Source organism: Frieseomelitta varia, unplaced genomic scaffold (assembly GCF_011392965.1).
Source record: "Frieseomelitta varia isolate USP_RPSP 00005682 unplaced genomic scaffold, Fvar_1.2 scaffold_164, whole genome shotgun sequence".
NCBI classification, from domain to species: Eukaryota; Metazoa; Arthropoda; class Insecta; order Hymenoptera; family Apidae; genus Frieseomelitta; species Frieseomelitta varia.
Window position 1 is genome coordinate 557,680 of NW_025109350.1, and position 12,225 is coordinate 569,904.

Genomic DNA, 12,225 nt, shown 5'->3' on the forward strand with positions numbered 1-12,225 from the left:
TGTGCCTGTTAGTTTCCCATCAAGAAAAAAAGGTCCAATTAAAAATTTATCAATTATTCCTGCCCATACGTTTCAACTAAACTGGTGTTGATGTCTTGAATGCACAATAACATGTGGTGTGTTTCTTCATCTCAATTATGATTATTATGAAAATTGAATATACCATTCCTGGTAAAACTAGAGTTTGCTCTGTTCATAAAATTCCTTATTATGAACGAAGACAGATAAGACATATATTTGTATGACTTTTTTTCATTATTTTTAGGCGTACAATCGACTCCCGAAGTGTCCCGGGTTTTTTCTCCAAATTGCGAGAGCTTATTCTAGGGGAAAGACCAAAAGAAGAAAAAAATGTTACATGAAGTTTGCGAATTGACGCTTTGTTACAGAGATATAATCAAAAATAGATACTTAGTATTTTACTGAGTTTCGGTATTTCAGTCATTCCTTTTCTTCGCACCTGTTTCATAATTGGAAATGAATGATAAATAAGTGTCGATCTTACACCGCTCGATTTTTACTTATGGAATACTTTACCTTTGACATAAAAAGTTTACTCGACCGAAGTGACTTCATATGAAGATCTTGTGCAGCGTATTAAAACGCAACAAGATACCGAGAAATATGCATAGAGCAATAAATTCAGTTTCTCATCGATGTCAAGCTTGAATCCGAGCAGAAGAACATCATTTTGAAATGAGACTTTAAAAAATAGTAAGTAACTATTTATCATTATTTGTTTATATCTCCTTAACAAAGCGTTAATTTGCAAATTTCGTATGACAACTTTTTCTTCTATCGGCCCCTAGAATAAGCTCTCGCAGTTTGGCGGGAAAAAAACCCGGGACATACCATATATATATTTGCGCAAGAAATTTCTTCTTTGATGTTGTTCGCTTGCATCTTTGCTGTCTATAATATAACTACCGAGTTATTCGTTTAATATTTCTGAGAGTATAAAAATTGCTCTACATGGCAAATATTACACACTTGGAGCAGTTCGTAGATTTTTTTTCATATCAAATGCACAAAAATTCACAATTCATAATTCGTCGTGGAACACTCAAACGCGTTGTTTAACGATTGTAATAACTTACTGTGATAAATTTTGCACAAGTTTCGTAGAAAATTCCAAGATTGGAAACGAAATTAAAAAAAAAAAACCATCCTCAATGCCAGTCGACCATCGGTGAACATCGGTGAAGATACTTGCGCAAGGCATCCGCCAACTTGAAAAATCCATCTCGCGCGTAAAAATTACCACGCCGATTGCGAGATCGTTGCGCGTGCATGTTATTATCGCTTCTCCGCTCGTTTTTCTTCATTTTGCCTTTCAGGCAACGAAAACGTGACACAGAAACAGTAAGGGAGAGTTAAAGAGAGAGAGAGAGAGAGAGAGAGAGAGAGAGAGAGAGAGAGAGAGAGAGAGAGAGAGAGGGAGAAGCAGCCGCTGCAATCTCGTTTGCCCTGCTAAATCAGCCGCATAGAATCCACTTTAACGTGTTTGCGGCGCGCAGCGTTAATTATACTGCGTAAACAGTCAAAGGGAGTCCCCGAAGGAGGCGAAACGAGTGGAGCAAGTGGTGGCAAGACCTTGCCGGGTACGAAAATTAAGTTCATCCTCGTCTCTCGCGATCCAACCACTCTCTCTGCCTTCTTCTTGCTCGTCGATCAATATATCCATCTTCTCCTGCATCACCTTCACACACACACACACACACACACAGAGAGAGAGAGAGAGAGAGAGACCAAACGTAGTCACGTCGTTGTCGACGTTTAATTAGCGTTAGATCGATTGAGATCGGCAACGATTAACGGTGGCCGCTTCAGAATTTATTCCGTGATACTTATAGCTCGGCGCATACTCGATCGAGAGAGATCGACAGGCCGTGGCACTGTTTGAACGTGTCGGCGCTGATTTAGCTGGGCCAACCTGGAGCGCGCGCGTTCGCCAACGCGGCGAAGACAGAGCCAGAGGTCTCGTTAATTCACTCGTGCCCTCCTTTGCCCATGTAAACCTGCTCCTCGTGCTCGATCGTGCAAATGTATACGTATCCGCGGCTATTATTAATGACGGACAAGTTTGTTCGACGACTCCGAGAGCAGGTATCGGGGAATCATTCCGCGGTGATGCAATCTTCTCCCAGCTCCGTGTTTCACCGTGTTTCTTCCAACGAGCTCGTCTCTACGTGGATCGTTACGTTCCAACGAAGGGAACCCGGTGCGTAATTCTCAATAGCGCTTCTCCTTCCTCGTAAGTTGTAGAAAAAGAAAAAAAAAAAAAAAAACGAAGGCGATATCGAGATTGTGTTTACGAGTATTACAAGTGACGAGGATTTCTTTTATTTAAACGTGAATTATGTGGCAGTTGGATTGCAGCTGGATTCATTCGTGTTTATGCACGAAAAATAAAGTCTTTCTTTCTAAAGAAGAGTTCGCAATGACGTGGCGACATAAATTATTCAATTCTCGAATCTTGGAATTTTTTAAGTCTATATATCATAATATTGTATTAATATTGTATAGTATTAATATACTATTATTGTATAGTACAGTATTAATATTGTATAGTATTAATATACTATTATTGTATAGTACAGTATTAATATCGTATAGTATTAATATACTATTATTGTATAGTATAGTATTAATATCGTATAGTATTAATATACTATTATTGTATAGTACAGTATTAATATTGTATAGTATTAATATACTATTATTGTATAGTACAGTATTAATATCGTATAGTATTAATATACTATTATTGTATAGTATAGTATTAATATCGTATAGTATTAATATACTATTATTGTATAGTACAGTATTAATATTGTATAGTATTAATATACTATTATTGTATAGTACAGTATTAATATTGTATAGTATTAATGTACTATTAAGTTAATATACTATTAATATACTATTATTGTATAGTACTAATATTCTATTAAGTATATATATATCATAATATATATTTTAAGTATTATATATTATCTACTTACACGCTAGTGCTAAATAACTTTATCAACTGTGCCAGAATATTTTATTTATTTCGTTCCAATATCTCATTCCGAAAAGTAACGTTTCCATTAGCAGGATAAAATAAATAAGTTACTCAGAAAGGTTCGTACAGCAGGGCAAAATTGGCGAGTTCGTGTACACGCGAGATCGCGTAAGAAGGAGAGATGATACGAGACATCCGGAGTGGGAAATATGAATGACGTTCTTGAAAATATCACTTGGAGAACGATATTTTTTTCGGACGTTTCAACGAGACGAAATTATAGTCACGCGATCAATATATCCAGCGAGGGAACGGTTTCTCGCAAATCGAAAAGCATCCATCATCATTATGCGCAAACATTTTTATGATTCGACGAGCCCCTTTTCGCGTGATAAATTGACAGAGTGATAGCCACGGGGCGGTCTGTTCAAAAATCACTTCCTTTTTGTGGCTGTCCTTGGATAAACGTGTTTAAAATACGATTAGTTTGTCCAGCCGTTTATTAGCGGAGTCTATCTATTTTTGCTGTCTGTCTATTTACTTCGAATAATAATTAAGAGTAAACTGAGATACGAATTTTGTCTAATTATTTCTCTGATAATTTAGTGATCATTATCTTCAAAGTATAAGATCTACCAAATACAAAATTAATAATTTCTTTCATTCCTCTCCATCGTTAATTTGTTGCTTATTTTGAACGAAGACTTTTATTCTGCCTCTTTAAATCACGAAATTGAAAATTGTGAAAGGTATTTAAAGCTTAGAAGATCGTGGCTCGAGGGAAAGGAAAATTATTCGAGGGAAAAATCATAGTGAAAACGACCATATATCATGGATACAATGCGTTAAGCTCGTCGATACGCATTCATTACTCGATTAAGATACATTGCGGTTTCTGTTGGCGAGATACATCGAACAGACGAGATTGGATTTAAAATTTTGTTATTGTTCTTACTCAACGTACAATTCATCTAAAATTTATGTACTCGTGCGAAAACGTAATTGATAATCCGCGAGTTACAACATTAAAAAAAGAGTAAAAAAGAGTAAAAAATTTAGTAGTTACAGAAATCAGACAGAAATGATTTATACATAATTATTCCTACGAAGGTGGAAACACACACACACACACAAAAAAAAAAAAAATACGGTACTCGCTGTAACATTTAATGAGCGAAAAAAAAAAGTGTTGAAAAGAATGTTGCGTTCGTGAAGATTGAAATTTGCAAATTTCAATGAATTCGTTCATAATTACAAATGGTCTAACGACCGCCATTAGCAAGCTATAATAACGGTGGACAATGTGGACGATGAACCGCGGCTTCGATGTTCTTTGTACATACGCTTTCCGGTCTGCTTCAGCGGAAAGAGAGCGAGGCTGAGAGAGCGATCCTTGAATGAAAATTATTTCTCGATCTAGACCGAGCAAACGGTTCCAAGTGGAACGCCTTTCGAATCGTTCGATCGGCAACCGGTGCTCGTGGACGGGGAGAGAGAGAAAGAGAGAGAGAAAATACTTCATTTGTTCTTGGCCAGTGTGCGCGTGACTCTGAAAACTCGATAAAGGATAGAACGTGGCCTGTTCGAGTGGCCGACAGATCCGCGAAAGTGATGCCCCGCCCAATTTGCATTTCGAACGCGGTCCAATCGGTAGATAAATACTTATGGTGGCGGAAACGCAGTTTGCTCGCGCGAGTGCCCGCCGTCGATTTTATGTCACGTAACTCCGACTCGATTTCCACCATCATCCTCGATCCTTTCTCCATTTCCTCCGCGAACCGATTTTCCAAGGAGGGGTTTACAGGTTCAATGGAATCCCCTTAACCTCTTGCGCTGGAATGACGTGCCACGCACGCCGACAATTTTTTGTCCCAAAATTGCAACATTTTCTCAGTTTCAAGTACATTTAATATGGAGTTTTTCACTTTTCTAATTTATGATTTGGAGCTAGTTTAAGACGACACTGGTTGATAACTTTCACTGATATATATTTCACATAAAAAAAAAAAAAAAAAAAAGAAAAGAAAACACGTGGTACAGTACAAAAGAAAATTAAACGAATGATGGCTTGATATAATTTATAACTATAAAACGGCACGCGCAATCTAATTTTTTTTTCTTTAGTCTTTTTTAGTTTTTCATCAACGATTTTACTTTTACTGGCAATGGCTTTACTTTTACTGATCTTCTGATCTGATCTATATTGAATACCTGTTCTAAGTGTTCTTACGGTTCTTATGATTGTTCTGATCTAGCGACGACTATGGCTATGATTTTATAGACGTCTTACTTTGCTTTCTTTCTCTTTCTACTCGCTCATCGTCCGTAATTTTACGCCGTCTCTACTGATATTTCTAACATTTAAGTATAACCTAGGCAAAACAAATAATAAATTTATTACTTCTCAATCATTTCTATCCAGTGATATCGCACCGACGAGTTCAAAAGAAAAAGAAAGCGGCGAATTATTGTGTACGGTTCGGTCACTCGTTATGGTCCGCGAACCAGCTGCCAGCGCAAGTGGTTAAATCGTCAGCGTTTTAGGCGAAAGTCACGGCAACGTGATAGTAACAAATCGGAAATGTTAGGGACGACTTGAAGGAATGACCTTGGTGGTTTTTAATCCTCGACTAGTATCGAGAACTTTCGAGATTTCTAGGACGATCAGTGCTTTTTTTAAGACCCCGTAGGTTGAACAAGAGGATTTAATTAATGACTCAAGGCTTCGAATCCACGACCGATAAAATCATAAAATAATGTAAACGATAGTGAATGCCGGTGCTAAAGTTTAGCCAAATAATAAGAAATTTTAAATAAAATTGATGGTGTAAGTAATATTCAGGTAAATGGTATTTCAACAAAAATTGTATATATATATATATATAAATATTAATTGATTTGGATATTGGATGTTAGGAAAATTATACTTGATCGTTTTGTTCTTTTTTCAATAACTGAAAATCAACTCTCATTTCTTTATCTCTATTTCATTTACTCAAAATAATTGTTATAATAGTTGGGAAGATTATACCTGGATCGTTTTGTTCTTTTTTTAATAACTGAAAATCAACTCTCATTTCTTTATCTCTGTTTCATTTACTCTCAATAATAAGCTCCTAAATTTTATTTAATATCATTCGAATTTTCCATCGAGAATAACGCGAGAAGCGTTCGAAAATTCCAAGTAATAAGCTCAACTTTCTCTCGTCTCGTCAGAACGTGTTCCTCATTTTTCCCCAAACACGCGCGACACTTGAAGACCTAACCATCGCTAACGAACGAGCATCATTTGCGTTTTAATATTCGCCTCGGGCTTGAAATAACGCCAGGAGTGTAAATACCATCTGTAACGAAGACACTTCTCGAGCACTCTCCCGCGTTCAAGCAGATCTTCGCTACGTACATATGTCCTCTTGCTGCTCGCACATGGATTTCCCTGTATCGCGATTGATCGCTCGGGAAATGAGATTAAAGACACGAAAAACCGGTGTAAAACGATTTCTTCAATTAAATTTAATGATGTCGCAACAGCTCGACGTGTTCAAGCAGATTTACTGTACTTAGGATGGGGATGGTGCATAGGATCGTGCTCATTTAATACGCCTCATTATAGATCGTATAAAACACGGTGGCACACTCGTGTTCGACGCGTATAATTAAAGGCGCGGGCATGTAAAACTGGATGAATAGATTTTTCTTTTTTCCACTTTTTTTTTTTCTTGGGATAATGACGTTGGGTTAAAAAAATGAATACCAGTCTGAGATAAAAAATTTCGTAGGTTTACAACGACGATGATATTTTTCTCTTGTAGAATAAAATAAAATGAAAATTGAAATCTTAAGTTTCTTCTTTCATTTTGACTATCGTTTTGACACGGGCGGCGAATATATTGACGAGAAATATTTAAAGTAAAATTTTTTATTATAATATAAAATTTCAGTCGTTCTCGGTCTTTAAGAAGAATTCTGATTACTTTTCTTTTCCTTTCCTCCTTGATCCTAATTACAAAAAGGTAATTTGAAGTGGAGGAAAGTTGCAGTTGCAAAAAGGCTAGGTACTTCTTTGATGAAGTGAACGTTCACGTGACGGGGCAAGTTTCCGCTGGATTTAATTAATAGCTTGCTACTGGCCTATATTTAAAACGCAACAGAACTGAGAAAGTTGAAATGCTCAACGTGTGGTCAACGCCGATGGTTGCACGCGATTAATGCCGTGACGAATTCTTAAACACGTGTCTTAAACTATTTAGCATCGCTATTCTGTACCATATTTTATATTCCAATTAATTAGAATGCCGCGCAAAAAGACTGTTCCATTAAAAATAAAAAAATAAAAAATAAAAAAATTACATGCCTCGTTAAGAGAGAAAAATATCGAAAGTTTCAAAGGCGAAAAGATTGATCCCGTATATACATATGTTATACATAAATTATACGAAATCATATCGGGTAATTTTCGAAAATTCAAGACAGACAATCGTACAATGAAGAATTAACAATAAATTCTTATCATCAGGTTAGAAACGATATATTTTCATGTAGACTAAACTGGTAACAGTTATCGGATCCCATTCGTTGATGTTGGATACCAGTCGACGTGATATTGAAATTGCGTATTCTAAGCTCGATTCCATCGATTTCCTCAAATATCTCCATTGCAATAACAATAAGAAGAACGTTAACGTTAGCTCAGTGATTTAGTTGCTGCGCAGCGTCGTTCACTTGAATTGTTTCTAAAACAACCGGTGCTTTCAAATAGCGGAATTCGATGCAAGCCGTGATACAGCGAACGCAAGTAACATTAATAGTAATCGCTGCGATTTTTCTTGCAACGTTTCTGCCGATAGACAGATGGGAAGTCTGTATTAGAAGCTTGCTACCTTTAACACTTAGATATTTCCTACAGAATTCTTTCTTTCTTTCTTGATGTAATTTTATCTTTATTTTATCTTTGTACTAATTATTCAGATTTCTATCTTTATATTCCACGGAAATGGAAGAATTTCTTTTATATCTTTATGAATTTCTCGCATACGTGAAATTGTTTTGAGAACAGGAATTACTGCAAGAATTTAATTCGAACGAAACTTTATTAACCTCTTGCGCTGGCAGCTGATTGCGGACCGTAACGAGTGACCGAACCGTACACAATAATTAGTCGCTTTCTTTTTGAATTGATCGGTATATGTCACTGGATAGAAATTACTAAGAAGTAATAAATTTATTATTTGTTTTGCCTATTTTGGTTTACTTAAATATATAATTTTACTTATTATAACATGTTATGCTATGATATATAATATGTCTAATATAATCTATATTCTAGTTGAATACACTGATACTTAGTACAGATTAAAGCTGTATTAACTTTTAAATAAAATAAAATTTTCTACAGTGTCAGAAAACATTACTCATAAATATCCTTAACCATTGTTATATATATATTTTAATATACTTAAAACTGAGAAAATATTGCAATTTTTGGACAAAAAATTCTCGACGTGCGTGGCAAGAGGTTAGTATTTTAATATTTTTCAAACTCTGTTTCAATCTCTCAATGAATAAATAAATAACAAATTTCTCAATTTTCATTGTACTTGAACCTAGTAGATGACCAGGCCATATCTTGAATTTTATTGAAATTATTTCCCAAGTTGTGTTCGTAAATTCGTGTGCTAAATATTCTATAAAAGTCTCCAAAAAAAAAAAAAATCGCATAATTTACTCTGAGATCTCTGCAACGCGAAATAGAATAGCACGAACGAACTCTGCGCTTTGTCATTTCGTTTCTTCGCCGCCGACGTCGCGAACGTTTTCATCTTCTTGCCAGCAAACGCAACTGGGAGGAACTGACAACAGAAAACGAAAGTCGGAAGGAACAGGCGGAAGAAACGCGTTATCAATGTTCCCACCACCTTCCCCTTTCCTCGCTGTTGTTTGGCAGCAACGAGACAACATCTTACGATCGAACGATGATCGAACTTTCTTCCGAGAGCAAAATATCGACAAGGCAGATACCGACGACGAAACATCAGCGAGATAAGCATGATATATATATATATAGCAAACATTCTTCCGGCGATGAGAAGAGAGCCGGCCACACAGGATCTTTTTATTTCGCCATCGGCGGCGGCGAAACGAAAAATCCAACGGACCGGAAACGGAGGCTCGCGTCGACGCGGCTGGATATCCGTTTCAACGTTTTAATTATTCGGCCGAGAACGCGAGGAGATCGAGTGAAACAAGGGCGTGAGAGATTCGAGGGAATTCCACGGTGTTGATATCACGGCGAAGGATTTATTAGCGGGCGTTAACGAGTGCCACGTATCGACAGGCGATACACGGCGGTGTTGGGTGTTGCGTACTGGCACAACGCTGCGGAAATTGCTGTTATAAAATCACGGTCTAAGATTACAGTTGGCGAAACTGTCGTTAATCGCGATGTAAAATTACGCGGGCGTCGATATGCGGGATACAGGACGTTTCGTAACAGATTCGTTAAATCGTGAATGCATGATATAATAGATCACTAGGAGTATTTTTGGACTTGGGCCGTACAACAGTTTGAAGTTAAGGAGGTCAGGGCAGTTTGAAATTATTAAAGGATCGATTTTTTTCTTTTGTTTTGTTTTAAATAGTAGTTTGAAGTTTTAGAAATAGGATACAAACGGCCGTAGCCTTTGAAACGACTTATTTTAGGATACAATAATAAATTTGCGGATACAAAGTAATTGAATTTGTATCACTGTTTACAACTTTGAGCAGTATTATAAAGTGTAAATCGTACGATTCGAATATTAGGGGACTTGGATTCAATTTAGTTGTGAATTGTAAGAACTGTGAGCCGCGATATACAAGTAAAAAAAGTAAGTAAAGGATACATATGAAAAATGACGTTCTGAAACTTTAAACGCGTTTCTCTTGAAACTAGGTTTTTAGAAACGGTGTGCAAGATATATCTCGGTATAACCAACTGATTACTGTGAAACTTGGCGCGTATCTTTAGTGTAACATTTACCAGGAATTGACGATCGAACATTTTTTAATTTTTAACAATTTCGAGAAATACAAACAAAAAAACGTAGAAATTTTTGGTATAAATTCGATACATCAAAAACAAATAGCTGCCATTTTCATAATTTTCACAAAAATGAAAATGTAGGATTGTCAATCCCTAGAGAATATTGTTCACTTTTGAACTTTTTTCGCCTTTTTATTGCAACTAATCATGTTTGGCTGGAATCATGCACACCGATAGGCAATGTAAAAAAAAAATGCCATTAAAAAGTTAAATAAGAGCCCTCTTTTTTTCTCTTTTAATGTTGCATTTTATAGTTCATAATGTGCTAAAGTAAACCACAAAAGCTCATGTCAATCAAATATGTATACTTTTGTTCTCTTTTTCGTAATTTTTAGGCTCGTCAAGCTGTCCTGCCTGTATTAAGTTACTTAATACTGAAATTTTTAGTTCGATGGAATTTCGTTATCAGTCTCTAGATGGCGGAGAACGTACAGCGTAGAATCGAATACCTCGAATTCCAATGCTCGTACTTTTATAATTCAACGAGGTCGTTCAATGATCCGATATCTTGTGATCAGCTCGGACAATCGATCAATCCACCGTTCACAATCGTTGTATAGTTTGTTATCTGTTACACTTATCGCTTATCAACGTATTAACTGTTCTTACGACACCAAAAGGAAATCCGGAGAAAAAAATTCGCCCAGTATAATTCGACGATCGCGCCTTATTACGATCGGCGAACGGAAACTAACGACGGTGGGAGAGAGAACCAAATGAAAGCTCATTTACTCGGCAAACAGCAGGCAACAGACGCGAGAGCTCTCTCCCGAAGGATCGTTAAAACGTCGTTGATCTTCGTTCGTCAATATCCGGACGAAACTTGGCAACTCGGAAATCCATAAAATTGGAGCGCGATCGCGCGGAATGTCGATTTACGTTATATTACCGGATTTATTTGGAACGTTGGCTCCCGGAACGTTGCCACCCCTCCGCCGCTCTGGTCCACGGGCAAATAAATCTGCTGGAGAGAGCGACGCGTGACTCGTTGTCGTTCGAGGCCTGCCACGGTAAATTTCATTTCGACGTCGCGCGGCCAAACCAGCGGTGACAATAATGCATAGGTGCATAATCCACGAGTCGTACGCGAGGCCGCGTGAATGCACCGATCCACCGATACCACTGTATATCTCGTGTGAACGAACCGGCGATCCGCAGACACGTTTAGCCGTTCCCGCGCGTTATATACCGGGTGTCCCTTCGTCACTATCTTTTTTCTCTTTTTTTCCCAACTGCGTGCACGAGTTTCGCGAAGCTACTGAAGGAATTGATGGCAAGTTGATAATTTAGGGGCAGGTTTTTGTTACGTTTTGTTTCTGTGTAACAATTTAGGAGGAATTTTTGTTACTTTCCTATGAAATCGATAGGCTACTGCAGATTTTTATGTCGTTTGAAATTTTAAGACGAAATGAAATTTTTATCTACCGTGTATCATGATAGACACTCTATTTTAAATATTTTATATATTATTATATAAAATATAATAATATATAAAATATTTTTTTTAATAATAAAATATTTTATATATTATTATTTTATATATTTTATTTTTGTATCTCCTGCGCATAAAATCGTATTATGATACATGGTAGAAGATTTAAGAGATTTGAGGAGAGAAATATTTTTTTTTTTTATCTTCTCGCGTTTTCGAATGAACATTTTATGGAGTTTTCACGAGCTCGTCCAAGATATTTATTTGAAAGGTAGGAAACGCATATATTCATGTTCGTTTTTAGAATGGCATTGCTAAACCTGTTTTCGGTTTACGAAACGAATATTGAACACAGCAACAGAGACAGAGATATAAACGATATTGACAATCGCATGGAATGAGGCATTAAATATGAAAATGAGAAAATGCTATCGAAAATTACTTGTCAATGCTCTCCACTCATCGTAAATGCAATAATAAACGTACTAGGGCTGCATCAGCGATTTTATACACGCGAAGAAAGAAAGGTTTTTTCCCAGTATATCGTATTTACACATGTATACGTTCTTTCCCAAACTCTTGATAAAAAAAAAAAAAAAAATCTACATACGATATTCGCGATTGAAATCACAATTACGACTGTTGTAAAACTATTATTATTTGTGTAATCATGAGTTTTTAACATTTAATAACTCATACGCTCCT

General features: G+C 36.5%; 2 protein-coding genes across 4 annotated transcripts in view; one reads left to right on the top strand and one right to left on the bottom strand.

The window, feature by feature from the left end:
• Positions 1-12,225, bottom strand: part of LOC122538452 — an 82,032-nt gene that overhangs the window by 16,034 nt on the left and 53,773 nt on the right. The window contains exon 1 of one of the 2 annotated variants that reach the window (XM_043672528.1): positions 10,978-11,117. The exons of the other annotated variant lie outside the window; for it this stretch is intronic. Within the exon in view, the coding sequence (XP_043528463.1) occupies positions 10,978-11,109 (132 nt within the window). The 5' untranslated portion in view covers positions 11,110-11,117. Of the gene's footprint in view, positions 1-10,977; positions 11,118-12,225 lie in introns of those variants that run through there. 2 annotated transcript variants of the gene reach the window in all.
• The window catches only part of LOC122538454, a 136,785-nt gene that overhangs the window by 2,668 nt on the left and 121,892 nt on the right, over positions 1-12,225 (top strand). The gene's annotated exons all lie outside the window — the stretch shown is intronic.